The following is a 13,928-nucleotide window of genomic DNA, read 5'->3' on the forward strand; positions in this document are numbered from 1 at the left end:
GACTGGCTTTAACATATGATTAACTCACAGTACATCAAACAGTCTACATTGAACAATAACCAGATAATAGTGGAAAGCAAAACTAACCGAGATTCTTAAGTGTATAACTTATTATTGGTAGAAAACAAAGGGTAAAAATATATATTTCTAGCGAAAATAAAATAACACTTTTCCACAAATAATTAACTGTGGAAGCTTTAGTAGCTAGTTACAATAAATCTATTAATAATGATCATTTCATTTCAGTCAATCACCGACAGTCATATATTCACCACTCAAGTTAAGTAGAGAATAAAACTAAACTGGCTGATCAAAGCAACAGAAATACAACAGAAATACAAACAACAACAACCTGGTTAGATCTGTTCTAGAAGGCTTTTGCTCTTTACATGACATCACCAGACCAGGCATTCTAACTTATTTTAGTATTTAACAATAAAGAACAACGTGTGCAATATATTCCCATATTTTATGATAATAGATGTTACAAATTTTAAATCAATCAGAAATGTTTTTTAGTAAATAAATAGTGGCAGCTTAATACATTACAAGAAAAAGTCAAAAATCTACTATGTGTTGAGTATCATTTTTATTATTTCACAAAAACTTATTTTGGCATTTTTATTGGGCTACTGAATATGGTAAAATACACAGAATATAACCTAGAGTACAAATGTAAGTATACTGTATATTGGTAAAAAATTACAAACTCCTTCTCCACTGAGTCTTGTAAAATAACACATTTATTTATAATCTCATTTACCCAACGAAATGTAGGAACAATGACTAAATAAATTTTATTACATTGGCTATGTTTTAGACTTCCTGTGCTTCTTGGTGAGTTAAAAAAAAAAACATTTAAGCCTTTTTTTTAAGCTTGTATACTTTTTCAACTTTATTTAATAATAAAAAAAAATCCACCAGATTCTGAAAGTGACAGCTTTCATTTATATTTAAATTTGTATACATAAATATTCCTTAGAAAAACACAAAACAAAAAGAAACACCCATTCTTTTTAAGGTTTCACATATAAAAATAGCTTTTTCATTTGTCTTATGGACATCATAGGGCAAAAAAAACCTTCCAAAAGTCCTGATGTCATTTTGCTGTGTAAGCACAACTAGTGAAATACAGGCATGCTAGGTTTATGAAATAACTACAAGTATAATTGAAATTGTTGGAGTCCCTTCTGATTTTTTTTCTCTCAATTTATTTCCTTAAAAAAAAAACACGTTTTGTGTTTATGCTTTGTTTTTATCTTACCATAAAATACAAAAAGTGCACTCTTCTACAACTACATATAAAACATGTTACAGAAATAAAATGCCAGTTCAACATGTTTGCTGTGCAAACTAGCGGCTTCCTGTCCTGTCATTGTTCACAATGCGGTCAGTGTATCTGTGGCATAAGTCCTACTGCAGTGAGTCACTGGTTTCCAGGCCCAGCCCGGTTATGTTTGTAGAGGAAAGGTCTCCATTGTCTTCCTCCCCACTGTCCACTGACCCATCCTCACTGTGTGTTCCCATCATCACCTGTTGTACTGCCAGCGTTGCACCGTCTGAGGACAGAGACTGAAGACTGTCCATGTTCACTGTCACCATTGTGCCTTCCAAAAACAATACAGCAATGTCAGATTCTCAGTACTTTTCAGAACAACCACATTATAGTTTATACTTTTTACTCCTGTCTTCTTGTTAATTCTTTATTTATGATTTCACCAAGAAAGAGACCAGTGGCTGGTTAAATAAAAGTTTCCACTTAGTTTGCCCTAAACAGGGTGGACAACATAATATTAAATAACAGCCTTAATGATGGTGAGGTGATTACAATACAGACACCAAAAAACATGTATCTGATATTTGTCAAATTTCTGTCCTTTTGTTACATTGTTACTCACCACAGGTACAGTTGAGTGCACATATATCATAGTGCATTATATTGGCTTCTACTTGCCTGAGCATGAGCAGTGTGATGTAGGGTAATTGAGAAGAATTATACTCAGTGAGTATCATTCATTTTTGAAAATGCATAAATGTGGGTAATCTTCAAGTAACAGTTCATATAAATACCCTTTTACATTAGCATAATTATTTCTATCATCATGTGTAACTTTTGTAAAAATGCTGAGATTTGCAAACAGTACTAATTTCTGCTACATCCTAGGCTGTTGTACTTATGGTAATCATGTTAGCAGAAGTCAAGGTATTATATGACTTGACCTCACATCACTTTCAGCATGGAGGATATGATATTAATATAGAGATTGGTTCCAAATTATACTGAACAGAATATGCTTTCTATGCACACACTACAGGTACCCTTTCAGGGCCCGATTTAATAAAAAATGTTTCCAAGCTGTGAAAACGAACAGTTATGGGAGAGTCACAGTAGGGAATGTTGCAGCACAGCTTCTCACTGTATTTAATCTATCAGGATCTGCGAGCGGGGAGGAGACTGGTGTGGTTTCCGAAATGGGCAAAAATTAGCAAATTACATTGTTTGTTATTCAAGATAAAACAGAGGGTGGAAGCCGCAAATGCTCCCTGCGAGATGCAGTGATGGCCCATGAACGTATATAAACACAGAAATCTTACGTTCCATGCTGTACATCGAAAACATGTATCTACCTGCTGATACAAAACTAAAAACCTGTACTTTGCAGTGCTTACAAATAGAAGAATAAATTATTAAAAACCAGAGTTGATGACAGTTGTGTAGTTATTATCATTATTATTTATTTATTTATTGGCAGATGCCCTTATCCAGGCGTTATCTATTAGCGAATAGATCAATGTCAATATGTTTGCTTATCAATGCAAATATTTTGTTCAGCATCCACCAGACTTGTAGTTGAGTCGAGACTACTTGATTTTCGAGACTCAAATCTAAAGTAGAATTTAATTTATGATCAATACTTATGATTCAAAAGCCCAGATTACAAAGATTAAAGCTTAGTTGGTCTGTTTTTCCATTTCTCTTTATTGATTATGTTTTTTAACAATATTATCAACATTAAATAAAATAAAAATCTAAACTCTGTAAAAGACCATTTCCACTGTCAATTTTCCTAATGATATACAATTAAAAAAAGTTAATAAAATTAATCAAAAGTAAACTTTCTATAAAAACACAAAATTGTAGTCACCCCGGAACTATGTAATTATACATTTATATAATATTATTATATATTGCATTGTAGTTTAGTGCTTGAAAACCCTGTAAGCTTTGGATAAGAACTTCAGTGAAATAATAAATAATAATAATATCATTTTTCTTCAATTAATCCCTGTTGGCCTTCTTGTTAAACTTAAATATAAGTTGTGATCAGATGCCACTTCCAGGTCTCGATGTACAGGTAATAGATGACTGTTTTCCCCAGGTTTTCTTTCATCTTCACTGGGTTTCAACAATGCTCCGTTTGTGGTACAATTATTAAAGCCATAAACTATAATCGGAGGAAGAGCAGCCACTCTTCTGCTCTTGCTTTATTTGTTGTTTCCTTCTTATAACAGATATTTTGTGGGAGTAGCAACCTACTATGGAGTAAATATTAAACCTCACTCATACTCATTACAATGTGATGTACAATTAGGTCCATAAATATTTGGACAGTGACACAATTGTTATAACATTGGCTCTGTACACCACCACAATGGATGTGAAAGGAAAGAATGAAGATGTCCTTTAATTGTAGACTTTAATTTTTAATTTGAGGGTAGTTACATCCAAATTGGTTGAACGGTGTAGGAATTACCCCCATTTTTATATGTGGTCCCCCCAGTTTTAGGGTCTCAAAAGTAATTGGACAAACTAACAATCATGAATTAAATTATGAGTTTCCGGACACTATGCAGGTGCGGCGGTTAAATCGAAATGTCAGTGATTCTAGTGTTAGCACAGTCTTCTGTGACTGGTTTCATCTGGCTTATTGTAATAGTCAATAGGTACCTTCATGTTTTAAGACATTATTATTACATATATTTATTGGCTAATATACTGCAGTGTTCTTTACATATAGGAATTGAGTGCCCTTTTATTTGATATACAGAACATGCATGTAGCACACACCAGTCATTACAGACCAAACCAATAAATTATATAGTAAAATAACAGGAAAACATCGCCCTTGAAATGTTTGCTACACACTCTTCAGCCATCGTAGATCTGTTAAACAATAATAATAGTAGTACTAGGCATATCAAAAGTAACTATTTTATACTGTGTAAAGGCACGTCAGTTACGAATCTTAAGAGAAGTGTTTAGGAGTTACCCAAGTCAGACACAGTACAGGTGAGATAGAGAGCGAGCTATTTTGTTGTGTTTCTACTTTCAGAAGGTCTTAGCATTCCTAATCTTGTTTTTAGATTTGCCTTAATTGAAGTAAATCTTATTCCTAGTTTGCCTTAATTGTAGTTAATTTAGTAAAGCTGTTGTGTTGGTTAGACTAGACTAAAGGAAAGGTGACCTAGTTTAGGAATCTGGAGGTGGAGTCAGCAAGGTGTCAATTTGTGGCAAGAAGCTGAACACAAAAGTATTTAAGCTTTGGGTTATCAAGGTTAGCTTTGATACCTCAACTTTTCTCTACTGTTCTCTACTTTAAAAAACAAGGACCAAGTCTAAAACAAGGATCTACAATTTTAGAAAAGCAAACATTGAAGGTATGAGGCAGCACTTAGAAGAGTTAGACTGGGGCACACTGGATACAGACTCAGTTGAAAATTGATGGTTATATTTTAAAAATATACCACTTGAAGCACAGTAAAAAAAAAATTACCAAAACTTAGCAAATTGAGGACCAAAAAACAATGGCCAAAACGGTTTAACAGAAGTATGGAAAATGACATTAAGAGAAAGAAAGTGTTGTATAGTGCATACAAAAGGTATGGAGATGAAACAAAATACAAAAAATAGGCACAGCACTGTGTAGTAGTGGTTAGGGCTCTGGACTCATAACCAGAAGGTTGTGGTTGTGGGTTCAAATCCCAGGTGGGGCAATACTAATCAAGGTACTTCACTTAGATTGCTCCAGTAAAATACCCAGCTGTATAAATGGGTACAAATGTACACTGATCAGCCATAACATTTTGACCAACTGCCTAATATTGTGTAGGTCCCCCTTTTGCCACCAAAACAGCCCTGACCCGTCGAAACATGTACTCCACTAGACCTCTGAAGGTGTGCTGTGGTATCTGGCACCAAGACGTTAGCAGCAGATCCTTTAATTCCTGTAGGTTGCAAGGTGGGGCCTCCATGGATCGGACTTGTTTGGCCAGCACATCCCACAGATGCTCGATTGGATTGAGATCTGGGGAATTTGGAGGCCAAGTCAATACCCTGAACTCATGATTCATCAGACCAGACCACCTTCCTCCATTGCTCCATGGTCCAATTCTGATGCTCACGTGCCCATTGTAGGCACTTTCGGCAGTGGACAGGGGTCAGGATGGGCACGCAGACTGGTCTGCAGCTACGCAGCCCCATACACAACAAACTGCGATGCACTGTGTGTTCTGACACCTTCCTATCAGAACCAGCATTAACTTTTTCAGCAATTTGAGTTACAGTAGCTCGTCTGTTGGATCGGACCACACGGGCCAGCCTTCGCTCCCAACGTGCATCAATGAGCCTTGGCCGCCCATGACCCTGTCGCCGGTTCACCGCTTTTCCTTCCTTGGACCACTTTTGATAGGTACTGACCACTGCAGACCAGGAACACCCCACAAGAGCTGCAGTTTTGGAGATGCTCTGACCCAGTCCTATAGCCATCCCAGATTGTCCCTTGTCAAAGTCGCTTAGATCCTTACGCTTGCCCATTTTTCCTGCTTCTAACACATCAACTTTGAGGACAAAATGTTCACTTAATATATCCAACCCACTGACAGGTGCCATGATAACGAGATTATCAGTGTTATTCACTTCACCTGTCAGTGGTCATAATATTATGGCTGATCTGTGTAAATCGCCCTGGATAAGGGCATCTGCTAAGTATCTGAATTATTAAAGAATATTTTGAACTACAAAGAGATGTTAAGCGAGGGATCAGGAAAGCAAAGAGGGAAATGGAAAGAAACATAGCTCTCACACCTAAAACTAATGCAAAAAACTTTTTTCAATACTATAACAGCAAGAGGTCAATAACAGGGGAAGTGAAATGGGTAAAGGCTAAAAATTGATGTATCTTAGAAAACGAACAAGATGTGGCAAATGTTCTAAATGAGTATTTTACAGAGGTTTTTACAAAAGAAAAAAATCGGATAACATGCCACACACAGGTTAACAATCAGTCCAGTCAAATCCTAAGAGAGATCAGAATAAATGAGCAGGAGGTACTAAAGGAACTAGCAGAATTAAAAACAAACAAATCACCTCGGCCAAATGGTACATTTCCAACAATTATTTATAGGCTGCTAACTCAGATATTCCAAATGACACAGAACAGGGGACTGGAAGATGGCAAATGTCATACCAATCCACAAGAAAGGGTACAAAACTGAGCCAGGAAATTACAGACCAATCAGTCTCACCTGCATTACTTATATGTTACAAAAAATATATGTTTTTGGTGCATAAAAAAAATCACAATTTCGTTGTTTTTTTTTGGTATTACACATATCTAAATTAAGGCATAATCTAACCATTTAAGTGCATAACAGCTTTAATTATTATTTTTTAAATCAACCGACCACCCTAATATCTCCCAGCCCTACATGCAGTGTTCTACTTTCAGGTTAAGTGCCTTGTGACACCAAGCAAAACTTTTGTACTTTATTTCCTCTTACATCAAACGATGATAATAAAAAAAAAAAATCACATTACAATAGGTTTATATCACAATACCCTGTCAACGGCTGGGATAAAATCATAACGTCGACACATGCAACAGAAAATTACACAACTGTACACGGTTGCAGCTTAATTTTTAGTTTCTAGTGTCTTCTAATTATAAATGTAACCACTATCACATAGTTGTGTAGTTCGCTATTAGCCAGTGGGTAAAAGTTTTTATTTAATGCACTAAATACATATTACTATATACATATTAGTGGATGATCAATACAAGATTTGCATTGATTAATAGATAATGCCTAGATAATGCCAAGAAAGAATATTATTATTATTATTATTATTATTATTATTATTATTATTAATAATAATAACTACACAGCCATCAATGGTGGCTTTGTTTTTTATTTTACTTTTTTCTACTCATATTTGTAACTGCTACAAACTACAGGCTTGTGGTTTTGTATCAGTGCGTAGATTAATGCTTTTGAATTACAGCTCAGGGGTACAGATTTCTGTGTTTATATGCTTTCATGAGTCATCTCTACCTCTCACAGGGAGCTCTTGCTCTTCCGCCTCCATTTTCTCTTGAATAACAAAGACTTGGCTCATGGTGCTTCTCGCACTGCCTGCCCATTTCAGAAACCACACCATCAAAACATGTCTCCTTCCCATTCGCAGGTCTTGATATTTTAGATTTAACTCCCAGTGTACTACAGGGATGATTATCGGCCCAAACTTCCACCCGTGCTTTACCCTTAAAAGGGTTTTTATTGGACAATTCTACATAGCAACAAACTGTCTTAACAATAGCAGAGAGGTTTGTTAACCTATCATAAAGCTTTTAAAAACAAACAGATTTATTTTACTGGCTAAAATAACAAACCCGTGTCTTAGAGAAGATGGGGAAACAGATGGAAATCGGCTCTTTAGACCGCTGTGGATTAAGCAATAAGATAAATTAGGAGAAGACCAAAATTGTATGCCCATGTGTTTCTTTGTAATCTCAGTTCTCTTTCAACCATAGGTCTATATTTTTACCGATTGCATTGTGTACATACCATCAGGCATTGTCATTTCTGAGGAGTGCTGCTGGTTGACTCCAGATGCTATGGAATCAGGCCAAAACCTCTGAAGAGGTCTGTTCTGTGCAGTTTTCTTTTTTGCCTTTGGAGTTTCAGAACAGCTGGCATCTAGCATGGGCTGGAGAATCCGCCTCCTAGCATTGATGAACCTTGGAAAATTTCAAGTAAGACCATTACACTAAACACTAAAGAACATGCAGAATGTACAGCACTGTGCAAAAGTTTTAGGCAGGTGTGAAAAAATGCTGTAAAGTAAGAATGCTTTCAAAAATAGACATGTTGATAGATTATATTTATCAATTAACGAAATGCAAAGTGAGTGAACACAAGGAAAGTCTACATCAAATCAGTATTCGGTGTGACCACCCTTTGCCTTCAAAACAGCATCAAATCAAATAAAGGAACTCGGCAGGTAGGTTGGCCCAAACATCTTGTACAACTAACCACAGTTATTTTGTGGATTTAGCCAGCCTCAATTGCTTCTCTCACTTCGTGTAATCCCAGACAGACTCAATGTTGAGATCAGGGATCTGTGGGGGCTATACCATCACTTCCAGGACTCCTTGTTCTTCTATACACTGAAGATAATTCTTAATTCATTTCGCTATATGTTTGGGGTTGTTGTCATGCTGCAGAATAAATTTGGGGCCAATCAAATGCCTCCCTGATGGTATTACATGATGGATAAGTATCTGCCTGTACTTCTCAGCATTGAGGAGAACATTAATTCTGCCCAAATCCCCAACTCCATTTGCAGAAATGCAGCCCCAAACTTGCAAGGAACCTCCACCATGCTTCACTGTTGCCTGCAGACACTCATTCCTGTACCACACTCCAGCCCTTCAGCAAACAAACTGCCCTCTGCTACAGCCAAATATTTCAAATTTTGACTCATCAGTCCAGAGCACCTGCTGCCATGTTTCTGCACCCCAGTTCCTGTGTTTTCGTGCATTGTTGAGTCACTTGGCCTTGTTGCCACGTCAGAGGTATGGCTTTTTGGCCGCAAGTCTTCCATGAAGGCCACTTCTGACCAGACTTTTCCAGACAGTAGATGGGTGTACCAGGGTCCCACTGTTTTCTGCCAATTGTGAGCTGATGGCACTGCTGGACATCTTTCGATTGCAAAGGGAAGTAAGCATGTCTTTCATCTGCTGCAGTAAGTTTCCTTGGCCGACCAATGCGTCTACAGTCCTCAACGTTGCCCGTTTCTTTGTGCTTCTTCAAAAGAGCTAGGACAGCACATCTGGTAACCCCTATCTGCCTAGAAATGTTATATTTTAAGAATATACTACTTGAGGCTCAGGAGAAATTTGTACCAAAACTTAGCAAATTTAGGACCAAAAAACAGTGGCCAAAATGGTTTAATAGAGGTATGCAAAAAAATATCAAGAGGAAGAAAATGTTGTATAGTGCATACAAAAGGGATGGAGACTAAACAAAATACATATAATATGTTGAGCTGCAAAGAGATCTTAAAGGGATCAGGAAAGCAAAAAGGGAAATAGAAAGAAACATAGCTCTTGGAGCTAAAACTAATGCTATTTCAATACTACAACAGCAAGAGGACAATAAGGGAGGAAGTGAAACAGATAAAGGGCAAAAACTGAAGTATCTTGTTGGATGTAGCAAATGTTCTAAATGAGTATTTCACAGAGTTTTTTACAAAAGAAAAGACAGATAACATGCCACAGGTTAACAATCAGTCCAATCAAATCCTAACAGAGATCAGGATAAATGAGGAGGAGGTACTAAAGGGACTAGCAAAATTAAAAACAAACAAATCACCTGGGCCAGATGGTATATTTCCAACAGTACTTAAAGAAATGAGGGAAATTATTTATATGTTGCCAAGTCAAATATTCCAAAAGACACTTAGAACAGGGGATGTGCCAACTGACTGGAAGACAGCAAATGTCATACCAATCCACAAGAAAGCCTTTGCTTTTTCTAATTTATATTAATGATCTGGACTCTGGGATAGTTAGCAAACTTGTCAAATTTGCTGATGATACTAAAATAGGTGGCTCAGCAGATACAATCTTGGCAGCACAGGTTATTCAAAGGGACTTAGATAACACTCAGTTGTGGGCCGACACCTGGCAGATGAAATTCAATGTGGACAAGTGCAAGGTAATACATGCAGGTAAATAAAAAAAGTCCACTATAATTACACTATGGGAGGAATAGAACTAGAAGTATCGCATGAGAAAGACCTAGGAGTCTATGTGGACTCCTAACTTTCTCCATCCAAACAGTGTGGGGAAGCAATAAAAAAGGCAAACAGAATGCTAGGGTATATTGCCAAAAGTGTAGAATTTAAAACAAGGGAAGTAATTTTAAGACTGTACAATGCACTAGTTAGACCTCATCTGGAATACTGTGTACAGTTCTGGGCACCACACTTTAAGAAGGATATTGCTGCTCTAGAGGCAGTTCAGAGGAGAGCAACCAGACTTATTCCAGGTCTGAAGGGAATGTCCTACTCAGAGAGACTGAGGGAACTGAACCTTTTCACCCTAGAACAGAGGAGACTACATGGGGACTTGATCCAAGTCTTCAAAATCATGAAGGGCATTGACCACATCAAACCAGAGGAGCTTTTCCAGATCAGCAGGGACACACGCACCCGGGGACACAAATGGAAATTGGGCTACAAGGCATTCAAAACGGAAAACAGGAGACGCTTCTTTACACAGAGAGTAGTCACAATCTGGAACAAACTCCCCAGCAATGTGGTAGATGCTGAAAATTTGGGAACATTTAAAAATAGACTGGATAGGATCCTTGGATCACTTAGTTATTAATGGACACCAAACGAGCACGATGGGTCGAATGGCCTCCTCTCATTTGTAAACTTTCTTTTGTTCTTATGTTCTTATGTCTATTTTTGAAAGCATTCTTACTTTGAAAACATTTTTTTACACCTGCCTAAAACTTTTGCACAGTACTGTATATAGAAGCCAAATTAGACAGATGACCACAAATGGGTACAATAAATGGTATACGGATATACTTAATCTAGTTATATTTTTTCCTTGTAATTCAAAATAAATACATGCAATATTTTATACTGCGACAGTTTCTATGATGGTAAAAGAAACATAACTATAGTCATGATCAGTCATAATTTACATAAGGCACGATTTTACCGTCATGGATAAAATCTAATAGAGTACCTAAGCTCCTGCTACAACTATAATGTCATAAAAATGAACTAAACTGTGACTGAAACACAGTGTATATTAATAAACATAATTTATGTAGCCATTAGAATGCCTTCACAACTTATTTTACCCCACTGAGATTAATCAATAATTGGACAATGTAGCAAATATGTCAAATATCACAAAAACCTCAGCTAGTAAATGAGGCTCATATGAATGTCAGTCAACACCAGTTAGGTGTCATTGAAGCCTGATTAGCAAGTATGGAATTAATTACATTTATTTATAATTACATTATTAACAAAAAATTAAAAGTATTTGAATAATTTAAAAATAAACATGAAATGTATTTCTTACATATACACATGCCAAAGGACTGTATTAATATTTTAATATAAAAACAATTATTCACACTATACAATAAACTTTAAGAGATAGTATTCTAAGTATTAAATGCATGCACATATTCTCACCAGTTATTAACTTGAAGCAGTGTCAGATTTGTTTGGGAAGCGATCTGTTTCTTCTCATCCTCGGTTGGATATGGGTGCTGCAAAATATATAAATTGTTATAAAAAAAAATAAAAAAAGGTTATTTCTTAATTAATAAATAGTACCAGTTTATGGGATACTTAAGAGAAAACATAATTGTTTTTAAAATATGTTTTTATATTTATTAAATGTGTTTAAATTGGGGAAGAAGCTGTGAGACATGACTTTACTTGACTGGGTGTATTTTTGTAGAAGTAGTTTCAATCAATTTAGCAAATTATGAAGCTTGAAAAAAGTACCCAAATGCCCAATTTTATTCCCAGTAGCTGATTTTGTATTTCAATCCATGATTCACAAATTTCAGAAAACCAGGAGTTGTAGATTCAACTGGAAGTGTGCAGCTGAAAGTGAAAGTGAAAGTGAAAGTTGAGAGGCTAGTTTCAAGTTTTACAACAGTAGGTGTGAAGTATTTATGTTTTAAATAAATCTAAGTCTGCTATAAATGACCTAAAACATGTTGTACTTTAGGGAAAATAATATATTTTATTCCATTAATATAATTATACTATGATAAAAAAAATGTATGAACATTATTATATATTCTACACAAACATTCAACAGAGCAGGGGGGAAATGTACTGTCAGACATTATGGTGCATTAGCAGGACGTGTCTTTTGGCCAGTGAAATAAACTACATAAAAACTATAAAAACACCTGTAAGACTGTATATATATATATATATATATATATATATATATATATATATATATATATATATATATATACACACACACACACACACACACATAAACAGAAACACACACAATGACTACCTGGCTGGAGAAAGCGAGTGTAATATATCTGTGAAGCAACAGAATAATGTTCAGATTTTGGGCAGGATTAAGCGCGAAAAGTTGCAGAAGAGTCGCAGGAGGGGATCTCGCAGCTCACCTCCTCGCTGAATTAAATCTAAAATGTGCAGACCTGTGAGCGGGGAGGAGCCTGTGTTTCTGGCGTGGCGAACCGCACTGAATGAACCCGGAGCTGCGCTTTCTCTCAATGCGCCTCTACCGCAAGAGGCTTTAGACAACTCCGAAGTGTCTAAAACTAGAGGAGCTGCGAGAGCATTTTCAGGGTGTTTTCTCGCAGATATTTTCTTGATTTAATGCAGCGAAAATGTAACCACTTCCACTGTATTGTTGGGTCGGGATTAACTACAACTTTAACCAGCCGCTAATAGCAAACTACACAACTGTACATCATGGGATTTACTTTAAAAATTAGAAGAGAGTAGCATCTAACTAAACATGAAAGCGTGACTGAGTACAGTGGTGTAGTGTTGTAGTAGCGGCTGTGTGAAAGCTGTGTTTTATTCTCTCACATTGTGCCAGAAAGCAGCTGCAAGAAGGTCGGCGGCGCAAATGGGGTCAGATTTAATACCACGATAGTTTCGCGATTTCAATTCGCAGACATGCCGATAATGCTTCTGCGAGCGACTCGCAGCGTGAACATTTTTGATTTAATCTTGCCCTTTGTATTTTTGTGGTTTGATTCTGCTATAGGAACATCAGCGAATAGACAGTTAGGTCAATAAATATTTGGACAGTGACATAATTGTCATCATTTTGGATTTGTATGCCATCACAATGGATGTGCTTTAAGTGTAGACTTTCATCTTTAATTTGAGGGTAGTTACATCGAAATTGGATGAACGTTGTAGGAATTACACCCATTTTTATTAGTGGTCCCCCTAATTTTAGGGGCTCAAAAGTAATTGGACAATTGGCTGCTGAGCTGTCTCAGCTGTTCCATGGCCAGGCATGTGTTATTCCCTCATTAGTTCAATTACAGGTAAGCAGATAAAAGGTCTAGATTTGATTTCAAGTGTGGCATTTGCATTTGGAATATGTTGCTGTTAACCCTCAATATGAAGTCCAAAGAGCTGCCAATCAGGGAGATAGCAAAAACATTGGGTGTGGCCAGATCAACTATTTGGTACATTAAAGAAAGAATGCACTGGTGAGCTCAGGAAAACCAAAAGGCCTGGAAGACCACAGAAAACAACTGAGGTGGATGGCAGAAGAATCTCCCTGGTGAAGAAAAACCCCTTCACAACAGTTCAAGAACCAGCCAGATCAAGAACACCCTCCAGGAGGTAGGCGTATCTGTGTCAACAATCAAGAGAAGACTTCACCAGAGTAAATATAGAGGGTTTACCACAAGATGTAAACTATTGGTAAGCCCCAAAAAGAGGAAGACCAGATTAGAGTTTGCCAAAAAAACATCTAAAGAACCCTGTACAGTTCTGGAACAACATCCTATGGACAGATGAGACAAAGATTAAAGTGTTTAGAGCTATATTATCTGCTCAGATTCAGCCAAATGCTTCAAAACGTATTGAA

At 36.7% G+C, this 13,928-nt stretch overlaps 1 protein-coding gene across 3 annotated transcripts in view; it reads right to left on the reverse strand.

The window, feature by feature from the left end:
- Nucleotides 1-572: 572 nt before the first annotated feature.
- Nucleotides 573-13,928, reverse strand: part of LOC136751458 (homeobox protein PKNOX1) — a 64,286-nt gene continuing 50,930 nt past the window's right edge. For all 3 annotated transcript variants that reach the window (XM_066707086.1, XM_066707085.1, XM_066707087.1), the window contains 3 exons: nt 11,507-11,583; nt 7,846-8,018; nt 573-1,607 (listed from right to left, as the gene is read on the reverse strand). In XM_066707086.1, coding sequence (XP_066563183.1) covers nt 1,414-1,607; nt 7,846-8,018; nt 11,507-11,583 — 444 coding nt within the window. In that variant the 3' untranslated portion in view covers nt 573-1,413. The remainder of the gene's footprint in view (nt 1,608-7,845; nt 8,019-11,506; nt 11,584-13,928) is intronic.

The sequence above is a fragment of the Amia ocellicauda genome, chromosome 6 (genome assembly GCF_036373705.1).
Source record: "Amia ocellicauda isolate fAmiCal2 chromosome 6, fAmiCal2.hap1, whole genome shotgun sequence".
NCBI classification, from domain to species: Eukaryota; Metazoa; Chordata; class Actinopteri; order Amiiformes; family Amiidae; genus Amia; species Amia ocellicauda.